Source organism: Trachypithecus francoisi, unplaced genomic scaffold (assembly GCF_009764315.1).
Source record: "Trachypithecus francoisi isolate TF-2019V2 unplaced genomic scaffold, Tfra_2.0 Lachesis_group0, whole genome shotgun sequence".
NCBI classification, from domain to species: Eukaryota; Metazoa; Chordata; class Mammalia; order Primates; family Cercopithecidae; genus Trachypithecus; species Trachypithecus francoisi.
The window spans coordinates 135,239,642-135,253,312 of NW_022681453.1; the positions used below are offsets into that span (position 1 = coordinate 135,239,642).

At 45.9% G+C, this 13,671-nt stretch overlaps 1 protein-coding gene across 3 annotated transcripts in view; it reads left to right on the forward strand.

Moving 5' to 3' along the window:
- The first annotated feature begins 3,189 nt into the window (after nucleotides 1-3,189).
- The window catches only part of CTDSPL (CTD small phosphatase like), a 121,080-nt gene continuing 110,598 nt past the window's right edge, over nucleotides 3,190-13,671 (forward strand). Inside the window, exon 1 of one of the 3 annotated variants that reach the window (XM_033212033.1) lies at nucleotides 3,190-3,599. In XM_033212033.1, the coding sequence (XP_033067924.1) occupies nucleotides 3,521-3,599 (79 nt within the window). In that variant the 5' untranslated portion in view covers nucleotides 3,190-3,520. The remainder of the gene's footprint in view (nucleotides 3,600-13,671) is intronic. The other 2 variants (XM_033212032.1, XM_033212031.1) reach the window with 2 other exon arrangements.

Sequence of the window (13,671 nt, forward strand, 5' to 3'; positions counted from 1 at the left end):
CTTGCATATAGAAGGCACTCAATAAATGTTTGTTGAATGAATACAGCCAAATTTATTAATCTTATCCTGGCAATTTCTTAAGTTTTTGTCACTCTTAGGCCTTTCCCATCCGAGATCAAAAAGCAAATACACCCATATTTGTTCTGGTGTATTTATTTATGTTAATTTTTTATATTTAATTATTCAATCTATCTTGAATACGCCGTAAGGACTGGGATAAAAATATATTTTCTCCTCATGGATAGTCACTTGTCCCAACAATTTTTGAATCTTTCTTTCATGTATAAAACCAAAATACTGTGTTATCTAAGACTGTTTCAGTAAGGTATTATGCAATCACTTATAATGGTAGTTACAGCAATTATGTCACCACATAAGAAAATGCTAACCTTATAATTTTAAACATGGCTTTTTTATAGCTACATAAAATTATGTCAGCATATAGGCAAAGACAGGGAGAAATGGAGGAAATTTGGGATTGACTAAGGGATGGTGATAGGGCTATAGGTGATATTTTTATTTGATTCAATTAATATTGATAAACAATAAATCAAACAGCATAACTGAGGGGAAGAAGGACTTAAAAGATAGCAAGTTGTTTTCTTACTTGAGCCTGAAACAAAGACTTGGGCGAAGGTAAGGGTTTTTTTTCAAGGTGATCTTAGGATTCTGAGGATGGTGGGGGATGCAGATAAGGGAAAATTGTTACTGGAGGGTCCTGGGGAGTCACTGCTACAAAAGAGGCCAAACAGGAAATACACTATATATGAAAATGACTTCCTCTAGCCCTGTTCCACTGAGCTCTGAGCTTCCCAGCCTTCACTAAGTGAATAGAAGCTCTGGAAGTACCTCCCACCTCCCAAATAAGGGATCCAGCCCTCAAGCATGTGAATCAGTGACTCCAAATGTTCCCATCCCTTTGCCTTTGCTGATGGACTATTTGGGATGCTTCATCAACCAGGCAGCAGAGATGCTAATCTTTTTGGTTATGACCAAAAACTGTAGAACCATATCCCCAGGCCCTCCCCACTCAGCAATCTCTGGAAGATCCTTCTCTGACCCCTTAGAATTCAGAAGTCTTTTTATTTTTTATTTTCTAGGAAATGGAGTTCACCTGGTCCCAGGCCAGTCACATCCTCATAACAAATGTGAAGAGCGTTAGAAGTTAGAACAAGGGAAATGCTGCGTGCCATGGGGCCCTAATGTGATCTGTACTTGGGAGAATTAAGAAGGGCATGCCCTGGAGCCTGGGCTATTACACTGGGGCTTGCCTTACTGACTAAAAGGGCACTTCTTCCACCATCATGGATCAACCCCACGAGGTGATTCACTGGGGTCCCAAAAGTGCCCTTGGAAAAGCAGCTACACACACGTAAGTACGCCCCAAGGGCAATTGGCACCTGGTCCCGCCCACACACACACAGCCAGAATGCCAGTGGAAGTCCTGGATTTGGAGCAGAACGCCCACCTCTTGCCTACCAACTATCTTTTACAGCAGCTCCCCTGGAGTGCCTTCCCACCTGCCTCGGCCGCAGGAGCCCTGTCCCAGGACTGTCTCCCACACCTGGACCCTCATGGGGCTCCTACAGGTACAGAGACCACCGAGGTCTGCAGGCTGACCACAGGCCAAAGGCTCTTCCGGAAGTGTCCTTTAATACTTTGGAGAGGCTCGCCGGTTCCCCCGGTGAGCACGGGACCTGTCTGCATCCAGCTCCAGGATCCAGGAGATGTGGGCAAGTGAGAAAGATCCTGTTTGGCCTCGCCTGCTGGAAGCCACAGAAGAGCTGGACATGACCGCAAGGCCTGAAGTGCGCGCGCAACCTGGCAGAGGGAGGCAGGCAGCTCTTCGCCTGAGGCCGCCCACTGAACCCTGCCCACCAACGTCGCGCCCTGTAGACCCTCCCAGGCCCTCCTGATTGGTGGAGAGCGCGCGCGAGTTCTCCTGCCCCGCCCCCCGGGCCCGCCCTCCTGCGGCACTACCCCGCCCCCTGGCTTACTGGGCTGAGTGTGGCCTGTAAGTTGGAAGCTGAGGACGCGGGCGCCAAAGGGACCCGACGCTCCCAGGCTGAGGGGGCACTTTGTTGTCTCTCCCACGCTCTGGCCGTCGTCCTAGGCCTGACAGTGGCCGGCTGCCTTGCACAAGCACAGTCCCTGCCAGGCTCGGTTTGCCACCAGCGCCTTCCGCTCTCGTGCCCTCGACGGACTCCCCCGGTCCCCTTGCTGCACGGCACCCGAAAATGCCCACTGTCCAGGGCCCGCTCAGTCATGACACCCTCACGTACAGGAGGTTGGTCCTTCAGGACCCGCAGCCCCTCACGCGGGCTCTGGGGCCGAATGCTGATGTGAGTCCCGCCAGCATCCGCACAACCTGAGCCGCTGGCCCGGTTCGCAGATCCCCTCTCTGCACAGGTCACTCCCGATTTCACCCACTCCTGGGACCCCTCAGGCCGGGCAGCGCAGCCCTAGGCCTCTCCGAACCGTCCCCACGTTCCTGGCCTCCATCACAGCAGCGTCGCGCCCGGGCCCCTCTGCGGGCAGTCTGGCTGTCAAGACCGCTTCTGGGCAGCCCCCACTTCTGCACACCACTTCCCTCCGCACTCACGCCCCAGGCCCCTCGGTTCCCTCGCCGGGACGCCCCTCGCCCAGCACCTCCGCCCAGCCCTTCCCGCGCCTCCTCGCGGTAAATATCCCTCCTCGGGCCTCCTTCCTCGCTCCTGCCTCTATGCCATGCCCCCTCGGCCCCTTGGCTCCCACACCTCACCCTTCCGAATCCTGCCATTGCCCCCCGCGGGCCCCAGCGAATTCCCCCGCTCCCCTCACCCCACCCATCTGCCTCAGACTCCTCCCCACATCTCTCACACCCCAGGCCTCTCACCTCACTCATTCTCCCAGGCCTCCCTGACACCCCTCACTTCTACCCCCCCAGCCCCCGTGCCGTCTGCTACACCCCGAGCCCCGAGCCCCACTCAACTGCCCCGGGCCCCCGCGCGCGCGGCAGCCCCCTTCCGCCCTCCACTCACCCCGTGTCGGCCCCGCTCCCCTCTCCCCCACCAGGCGAGCAGGCGAGGGGGCAGAGCCCGCGGCGGAGGCCGGTCCCCGGGCCGGGACACACCCACTCGCCCGCCCTTCTTCTTTCCCTCCCTTCCTTTCTCCTTCCCTCCCTCTCTCCCGCCCTCCCGCCCTCGCTCGCTCCTTCCCCCTCGCCCTCCCGCTCCCGCTTCCAGCGGCGCCGGGCCTCCCGCTCCGCCTCCCCGTGCGCTGCTCTCCCGGGCGCGGCTCCGGGGTTCATGGTGACGAGGCGGCGGCCGCTCGAGCCCAGCGGCGGCGGCGGCGGCGGCGGCGGGAGCTGGGGCGCGGGCCCGGGCCGCCTCTCCCAGAGCGCGGGGCCGGGCGGCGGGCGCGCCCAGGCGGCGGCTGCGAGCGCCCCCACGCGCCGCGCCCCCGCGCCCCCCGCGCCGCGCCCCCGCGCGCTTGGCTTGCGGGGGGCCGGGCCTGCGGGCGGCCGCCGCGCCGCGCACCCATGGACGGCCCGGCCATCATCACCCAGGTGACCAACCCCAAGGAGGACGAGGGCCGGGTGCCGGGCGCGGGCGAGAAAGGTGAGGAGGGGCGCAGGCGGCCGCTGGCCGGGGGCGTGCGCACACCCCGCGTCGCTGGAGTTCACTGCCGGGCGCCGGCACGGGCCTGGGGGAGGGGTGCACGGGGCCCGGAGGGTGCGTGGGTGTGGGGTGCGCCCGGAGGAGAGCGAGGCTGCCAGAGTGCGTGTGCCGACCGAGCCAGTGTGAGTGTGCAGGGGCTGGCGGAGAGACTGGGAGCGAGTGTTCATCTACCCGGGAGGTTGTGAGTTTGTGTGCGCGCACGCCCGCAGAGAAGTTGTGAGCCTGTGTGTACACCTAACACAGACGTGTGTTATGTGTGTGTATGTGTGTGTGCACACGCGGACAGAGCGATTGTAAGGGTGTGTGTGCATCTCACAGAGAGGTTGTGAGATTGTAAGGGTTTGCGAACCTAACGGAGACATTGTTGAGTGCTTTTTTTCCTGACAGGCTGTGAGTTTGTGTTGTGTGTATTAGAGGTTTGTATGGGCCTGACTGAGGAGTTGTGGAATGTGTGTGCGTGAGCGTGAGCTTGGAGAGGTTCTATGTCTGTTCACTCCTGACAGAGTTTGTGTGTGTGTATGATTGTGTGACTACACCACCCAACTGGCAGATTGTGTTGTGTACCTCTACTGGGAGGATGTGTATGTGTAAATTACACACAGTGAGGCTGTGCACCTAACCACGAACCTGTGTATACAGATGTGTGTGCCTTCCTGTGTATCAGACAATGAAGCCATGTGTCTGTGTGTGTTTAGTTGGTTGTGCAAGTGCTGGAGTCTGTGGGGGAGAAGAGGCAGTTTGGAGCCATCCCCACTTTCTCCCTTTTCCACTCTTGGCTGTCTCGGGGCCACCAGCCTGTTGGGAGGACTTACAAGGCCTGGCCCTTCCAGGACCCTCTTAGGACCCAGCTTTAAAGGGCACTTGTGGAGTCCTTATGGTGCCAGGAGTGTCCCCTCCCAGAGAGCTGGCCAAGGGCTCAGCCAGCACTGTGCTTCTGTGCCTGGTTTGATTTTGGCACATTTTGACCCCACCCACCCATTCTGTTTCCTTTTGGCCCTTTCTCTTGGTGTCTATATTCCCACTTAGAGACTTGGCGTGTCCCCCTCTCTTGCATGCCTGGAGCTTTCTGTGCCTCTAGTGTGTTGGGGCTTGGACAGACTGTTTTGAAGGGTCAAGGAATCTGGCTTGTTTTGTTCTGGTGACTAAAGCTTGCCTCATTCTCTTCCTGTCATGCGCCTCGTGAACACCTGGACTGAGGTCAGGTGCAGCCCGCCAGGACCCCTGACCCCTCTCCAGGCCAGAGCTGGCCACAGCCGGCTTTGGGGACGAGTCAGATTTTCTAGGGGCTCCTGCCTTTGCTGAACCAGTGGGTGAGGTGTGCAGCCCCTGCTAGAAATCTGGGTGGGAGTGAGGGGAATATTCTGCCTCTCCCCAGGCAGAGGCCACTGGGCAAGCCCATCAGAAAAATGGAAGGAACCAGCAGGTACCCTCAGGTTGGGCATTTGTTAACCTGTTTGCAGTTTTCTTAGACCACAAACATTGTATGCGTCTGCAGACTGGATTTCTTTTATGTAAAATAAAGAATTCAAACTCTCTCAGGCATTTTTCTGTGCCTTTCAGATGGTCTAAAAAATTCTGCAAGAGAGTGCTCCAGGTAAATCCCCGTATTTCCCTGGGACCCAAGTGGGCAGCTGCTTGGTGGTCTGGCCTTCCTGCCATAGGGGCTGTTAGTTCTTGGAGCCCTGGCTGGGTGTGTGCCCTCAGGGAGCATTTGGTTGGAGGCATCAAGGAGGTTTGCTGCCTGTGCTCCTTACCAGCTGTAGATTGAATGCTTTGTGTGATGCTTTGCCAGAAGAGAATCCACAGCTCTTTGAGGAGAGGTGTGGCACAAAGCAGGGAAATATTTTTCAGAGCCTCAGACCTCCTGCTGCCCCCCACCTGACTCCAGGAGCAGGAGCTCTGCCAACTTTCCCTTTTCCTCTAGCGGCTAGGATTTTTAAAACAAAGAATCAATCTATCCAAAATCCAAACCATATACAAATACTCCAGGATAGTGCTTGTTCTATTCAACTTGTTTACATTACTTTTCATGACAATCTTTTTTTTTTTTTTGAGACGGAGTCTCGCTCTGTCGCCCAGGCTGGAGTGCAGTGGCCGGATCTCAGCTCACTGCAAGCTCCGCCTTCCGGGTTCACGCCATTCTCCTGCCTCAGCCTCCTGAGTAGCTGGGACTACAGGCGCCCGCCACCTCGCCCGGCTAGTTTTTTTTTTATTTTTTAGTAGAGACGGGCTTTCACTGGGTTAGCCAGGATGGTCTCGATCTCCTGACCTTGTGATCCGCCCATCTCAGCCTCCCAAAGTGCTGGGATTACAGGCTTGAGCCACCGCGCCCGGCCCATGACAATCTTTTATTATCTTTAGCAGCCTATTTTGTTTGCCAGTGTCAGATTGGTAGTTTGTTAACCGATTAGAGGAATTCTTTACCTGCAGCCCTGGGATGGGGTGGTTGGCTAGTAGGTCCTTCTTGCTGAAGCATTGAAATCCTACTCAATTAAGTTCTTCACTTAAAAAAATGGAAATAATTTTGGTTACCTATATAATGTGGCAATAGACTCTAGAGCCAAATGTTGGAACAGTTTCTTCAGATTTATAAACCAGTAAATAGGTTCAGCAATGTTTCTAGCTTAAGCGTGTTGATATCTTCAGATGGGCCCATAAAATTATGTAAAATACATTTTTGCATAATTTTGCATTATTTTACATAATTTATTTTGAGATAAACAATTACTTTGTTTTAAAAAATATTGGGCCTGGAATATTTTAAGTTTTATAATAGGAAAGAAACTATTGCTTTTACATGTTTACTTTCATCATTTATTCTCTAAAATAGGAATAGTAATGACAACCTCTAGGGTGTGACCTGAGGGTTCAAAGAGATGATGTACATTAAAGTCTCTGCCTGGTCCAACAGTGTGTCGTGATTCCATAAATCTTTCTTTAGATACAGATTTACAAAGGAAGTACTAAGCATGGGCTGTGGTGTTTTGCACCAAGTTGAATTACTTCTTGACACATTGCCACGTGGTGGTGCACAACTCAGGGATGACTGTCACTGCCAGCCTGGCCTGTCACAGAATGCTCATATCTTACAATTGTGTTTGATTTGGTTGATAATGTCAAGATAAAGAGACAAATTTCCCTGTAAGTTTAACCCAGCCTACTTTGCAATCTGGAAGTTTCCTGTTACACATTAATAAGAAAATGTCCAACAGTACAGTAGAAAAGTGGACAACAGTTAGGAACAAGAAAGTCATAGAGGAAGAAATCTGAATGGCCAATAAATATATGAAATGGTGCTCTACTTCATGTGAAACCTTTTCATGCATCAGCTTGGTTGAACATTTAAATGACTGCCAATATTCAAAGTAGACAAAGGTTTGAAAAATGACTTAATAGACTTTTGTGAGAGAATAAGGTGAGTACAGAGTTTTTAGAGAGTAATTTAATACTGAATCAATTAGGAATACATTTGGCTGCAAGTAACAAAACCAGATTAGCTGCAGCTTAAACCAATAGGAGTTTGTTGGCCGGGCGCGGTGGCTCAAGCCTGTAATCCCAGCACTTTGGGAGGCCGAGATGGGCGGATCACGAGGTCAGGAGATCGAGACCATCCTGGCTAACACTGTGAAACCCTGTCTCTACTAAAAAATACAAAAAACTAGCCGGACGAGGTGGCGGGCGCCTGTAGTCCCAGCTACTCGGGAGGCTGAGGCAGGAGAATGGCGGGAACCCGGGAGGCGGAGCTTGCAGTGAGCTGAGATCCGGCCACTGCACTCCAGCCTGGGCGACAGAGCGAGACTCCGTCTCAAAAAAAAAAAAAAAATAGGAGTTTGTTCTTCCCACATAATAAGCTGTCTGAGGTAGGCTGCTGATAGCTTTGGTTCAGCAACTCATTGATACTAGGGCCAACATCATAGTGATTCTCCTGGTTTTCCCTCATGTTATACCATGACTGCCACCCCTCCAAACACCACAGCCACCTTTAGGGCAGTAAAAAGAGACAGTGCCAGTCTTGTGTATTCCTTTTACCTGGAAAGCAAAAACACAAAAACATTCCTAGGGACCACCCAGAAAACTTTGCTGATGTTTAATTGGCCAGAACCAGGCCACATGGCCACCCCTTGCTGCAAACAGAGTGAGGAAAGTGAGTTTCCAGCTTTTCCAGCCTTTGCTGTGGGAGGCAGAAGGGGAGAAGATTGAAAATAGATGGAAACAGGTATTGGTTCAGCCAAACAGTGGTATTGACCACACATTGAAAGCTCCTGTTCTACTTCTAAGTTTCTGTCCTAGAGAAATAACCTCATTTGTGCTCAAAGAAACACGTACAAGGATTTTCACTTAATGACTACATTGCTTGCAATAGCAAGTATTAGAACCATCCTAAGTGTCAGTAGGTGAATGGCTAGGCTATGATACATCAATAGCAGAATGCTGTGAGGCAGTTGAAAAGAATGAGCTAAATTAAATCTAAACATACCGATCGATATGTGAATTTTCAAGACATTTTAAAGCAGGAAAAATTTTGAAGAACAGTATAAACAGTATGGTTCCTACCTTTGTAAAAAAAGAAATCACACACGCACACACACAACTGTGTATTTGTTTAGAAATACAGAAAAGGTAATATGGAAGGAAATAAACTGACAACAAATATTCCTCTGGGAGAGGACTGGACAACAAAGATTCCTCTAGGGAGAGGAAACTTTGCCTTTTGTTTAACTATTAATGAGATATACTCATTTTACAGATGAAATTTTTTAACTAAAAAAAGAAATTTCCCATAGCTCTTTGAAGGGAAATAAATAATTTGAGGGAATTTAACAATAATAAAACAAAACCAAAAAAATCTCAATTAGTATGCAGTATTAGCAAGAACATATCAATGATATCTAAGCAGTTAATTATTTTGTAAGCTAATATGTGTCCTTGATGAGATTTCTGCAGGAAATTTTGTTTGAGCAGATATTTTGGCCTAAGGTGCTAGGTATGTTTCCTTTAAATGTTTGTAATACTCAGTGTTAACTCAGAAACTTTAAGCTTTGGGCTGATAACAAAATTATAGCAAAGAGAAGACTTTTGGAAGCAGTAATTATTTCAGATGACAGAAACAGATTTGAAGTAGATTCAGATTAACTTTTTTATATTAAACTTTTTATTTGGAGATAACTGTAAATTTACACGCAGTTTTAAGAAATCACAGAGACTTTCTATGCCCTCTACCCAGCTTCTCTTATTACTGACATCTTGTAAAACTGTATAATATCACATCAGGATGTTGACATTGATGTAGTCAAGGTACAGAAAAATTTCATCACCAGGAGGATCCGTCCTGTTGCCCTTTAGAGTCCCACTGCTTCCCTCCCATGCCCCTCCCTGCTCCTTAGCCCACTGGTGACCACTAATCCACTCTACATTTCTAAAATTTTACGTTTTTAGGAACATTATCTAAATGGAATCAAACAGTATGTGATCTTTTGGAATTGCTTTTTTTCACTCAACATAATTATCTGGAGATTCATCCAGGTCGTTCCTTATATTAATATATATTTTTTAATTGTTCAATTGTATTCCATGACATGGATATACCAGAGTTTGTTTAACCATTCACGCTTTGAATGATATGTAGATTGTTTCTAGATTTTGAGTATTATGAATAAAGCTGCAATAAACATTGGTATACATGTTTTTGTTTGAACCTAAGTCTTCATTTCTCTGGGATAAATGCCCAGTGTGCAATTGCTGGATCATATGGTAGTTTCATATTTACTTTTTAAAGAAACTGCCAAACTGTTTTCTTGAGTAAATGTAGCATTTTATATACCCACCAGCAATGTATAAGTGATCCAGTTTCTCTGCATCCTCACCAGCATTTGGTGTTGTCACTATTTTTAAAATTTTTTATTTTGAAGTAATTATAGACTTGAAGTTGCAAAAATAATACAGAGAGGTGCCATGTACCCATCACCTAGTGTCCCCTAATGCTAACATCTTATATAATTGTATATTTCATTATCAAAACCAGGAAATTGACATTGGCAAATACAGTTTTTTAGACTACAGACCTTACATTTCACCAGGTTTTGCATGAATTCATTTTTATAGCTTTATGCATCTTTAACACATTTATATTTGTATAACCACCATCACAAGCTACAGAACTCTTTTGTCACCTTTGAGGTACCTTTTTCATTTCTTTTTTAAAAAGAACTCCTTTGAGTTACCTTTTTCATTTCTTTTTTAAAAACTGATATATAGGCCGGGCGCGGTGGCTCAAGCCTGTAATCCCAGCACTTTGGGAGGCCGAGACGGGCGGATCACGAGGTCAGGAGATCGAGACCATCCTGGCTAACATGGTGAAACCCCGTCTCTACTAAAAATACAAAAAACTAGCCGGGCGGGGTGGCGGGCGCCTGTAGTCCCAGCTACTCGGGAGGCTGAGGCAGGAGAATGGCGTGAACCCGGGAGGCGGAGCTTGCAGTGAGCCGAGGTTGCGCCACTGCACTCCAGCCTGGGCGACAGAGCGAGACTCCGCCTCAAAAAAAAAAAAAAAAAACTGATATATAATATTTGTACATTTTTCTGAGGTACATATGATATTTTATATGCATAGAATAATGTAATGATCAAGTCAGGGTATTTAGGGTATCCATCACCTTGAGTAATTATCACTTCACTATTTTTCATATTAGCCATTCTGGTATGTAGTGGTAGCTTATTATGGTTTTAATTTGCATTTCCCTGATGCCTAATGATGTTGAACATCTTTTCATGTGCTTATTTTTCTTCTGTATAACTTCTTTGATGAGCTATCCCTTCATGTCTTTTTTTTTTTTTTTTTTTTTTTTTTGAGACGGAGTCTCGATCTGTCGCCCAGGCTGGAGTGCAGTGGCCGGATCTCAGCTTACTGCAAGCTCCGCCTCCCGGGTTTTCGCCATTCTCCTGCCTCAGCCTCCCGAGTAGCTGGGACTACAGGCGCCCGCCACCTCGCCCGGCTAGTTTTTTGTATTTTTTAGTAGAGACGGGGTTTCACAGTGTTAGCCAGGATGGTCTCGATCTCCTGACCTCGTGATCCGCCCATCTCGGCCTCCCAAAGTGCTGGGATTACAGGCTTGAGCCACCGCGCCCGCCCCCCTTCATGTTTTTTGCCCATGTTCTGATTGGATTTTTTTAAACTGTCAAGTTTTGAGAACTTTTATGTATGATAGATATTAGTCCTTTTTCGGTTACGTGGTTTGCAAGTATTTCTTCTAGCCTATAGCTTGGCTTTTCATCCTCTTAAGAGCCTTTTGCAGAGCAAAAGTTTTAAATTTTGATAAGATGCAATATATAAGTATTTCCTTTTATTGATTGTGCTTTTGAGGTCAAATCTAAGAACTCTTTGCCTGGCACTAGATCCCAAAGGTTTTCTCCTACGCTTTTTCCAAGTTTTATGATTTTACATTAAATTTACGTTCATGATCCATTCTGAGTCCATTTTTTAATAAGGCGTGAAACTTTGGTTTGGTTTTTTGTCGCTGAGTGTCTGGTTGCTTCAGCTACATTTGTTGAAAAAGTTATCTGTTCTTCCTCCTTTGAATTTCTTTTGCATCTTTGTCAAAAATTAGTTGGGCATATTTACGTGAGTCTGTTTCTGGGTTTGTTTTTTTGTTCCACTGATCTATATGTCCATCCCCATGCCTATACTATATAGTCTTGATTACTGTAGCTAAATAATAAGTCATTATATAGAGTAGACTGATCCTTCCAACTTTTGTTCTTTTTCAAAATTATTTTAGCTGTTCTAGTTTTGTTGCTGCATTATATAAATTTTACAATACTCTTGTTTATATCTACAAAAAAGCTTCCTGAGATTTTGATAGGAATTAAATTAAACCTGTGTGTCAATTTGAGGAGAATTGACATCTTTTCTAGATTAAGTCTTCCAATCCATGAACACAGTACGTCTCTCTATTTATTTAGATCTTTGATTCTGCCGTCAGGCTTTCAGCATACAAGTCCTATTAATATTTTATTAGATTTACATCTGAGTGTTCTTTTTAAACTATACATATTTTAATTGCTACATCATAATTATACATATTTATAGGGTATATAATGATGATATACATACATTGCATAGTGATCAGATCAGAGTAATTCGCATATCCATCATCTCAAATATTTATCATTTCTTTGTGTTGGGTGCATTTATTATCCTCCTTTTAGTTATTTAAAACTATATAGTATTGTTGCCCATAGTTATCCTACAATGCTGTAGAGTGTTTATTTTTTAAGCAACTGTCAATTGTATTTATTTTTTATTTCGGTGCTCACGTGTTCAGTGCTAATACATAGACATACAAAAGATTTTTGAATACTTATCGTGTATCCTATGACCTTGCTGAGCTCACTTATTAGTTGTAAGAGACTTTTTATAGATTCCCTGAGGTTTTTTACATAGACAAACATGTCATCAAATAAGAACACTTATATGTCTTCATTTCTGACTTGTATACTTTTTATTTCTTTTTCTTGCTTTCTTGCACTGACTGGAACTTTAGCAGTATATTGAACAAGAGTAGTGAGAATGGACATCCTTGCGTTGTTCCCAGTCTTGGGGGAAAGTATTTCCAGTCTTTTATCGTTAGTATAATGTCAGCTGTAGGTTTTTTAATAGAAGTCTTTAACAGGTTGAGAAAGTAACCTTCTAATTCAATTCTTCTGAGAGTTTTTTTGTTGTTGTTGTTGTTGTTGTTGAGACGGAGTCTCGCTCTGTCGCCCAGGCTGGAGTGCAGTGGCCGGATCTCAGCTCACTGCAAGCTCCGCCTCCCGGGTTTACGCCATTCTCCTGCCTCAGCCTCCCGAGTAGCTGGGACTACAGGCGCCTGCCACCTCGTCCGGCTAGTTTTTTTTTTTTTTTTTTTTTTGTATTTTTTAGTAGAGACGGGGTTTCACCATGTTAGCCAGGATGGTCTCGATCTCCTGACCTCGTGATCCGCCCGTCTCGGCCTCCCAAAGTGCTGGGATTACAGGCTTGAGCCACCGCGCCCGGCCCTTCTGAGAGTTTTTAATCAAGAATGGATGTTGACTTTTGTCTTACGCTTTTTCTGCAACAATTATTGTAATCGTGATTTTTCTCCTTTAGTCTGTTATTGTGATAGATTAAACTGATTTTTGAATATTGAACCAGACTTGCACCCATGGAATAAACCTTACTTGCCTGTGGTATATAATTCTTTCTATATATTGGTGACTTCTATTTGCTAATATTTTGTTAAGGATTTTTTTTTCTGTAAGTGATGTTGGTCTGCAGTTTTCTTTTTTTGTGTTGTCTTTATCTGGTTTGGTATCAGTGTTAAGAGATTGTGTAGAACTGGTGTGAATTTTCCAGTGAAATCATCTGGACCTGGACTTTTTTTCAGGGAGATGGGGGTTGGGGGGAATTTTTAAACTACAAATTGAATTTTCTTAATAGTTATAGAGCTATTTAAATTATCTCTTTCAGATTGGGTAACTTGGGAAGTTTTTAATTTTTCTGAGATTTGATTCATTTCATCTAAGTTGTCAAATTGGTGTGTATGGAACTGTTCATAGCATTATTCGCTTATTATCTTTTTGATGCCTGCAGAATCTGTAGTGTTTTGCCCTGTTTCATTCCTGATACTGACAATGTGTGTCTTCCATCTTATTTTTTGTGTATCAATCTTGCTGGAGGTTTCTCAATTTTCTTATTCTTTATGAATAACCAGTTCTTTGTGGCATTGATTTTTTAAATTGCTTTTCTGTTTTCAACTTTTGTTGATTTCTGTTCTTATCTTTATTTCCTTCCTTCTGCTTTATTTGGGTTTATTTTGCTCTTCTTTTTCTAGGTTCTTGAAGTGGCACTTAGATGAATGATTTGAGACTTTCTCCCTTTCCTAATGTATGCATTTAGTGCTACAAGTTTCTCTCTCAAGACTGCCTTAGCTGTGTCCCACAAATTTTGATATTTTGCATTTTTGGTTTTCATTCAGTTCAATACTTTTTAAAAATA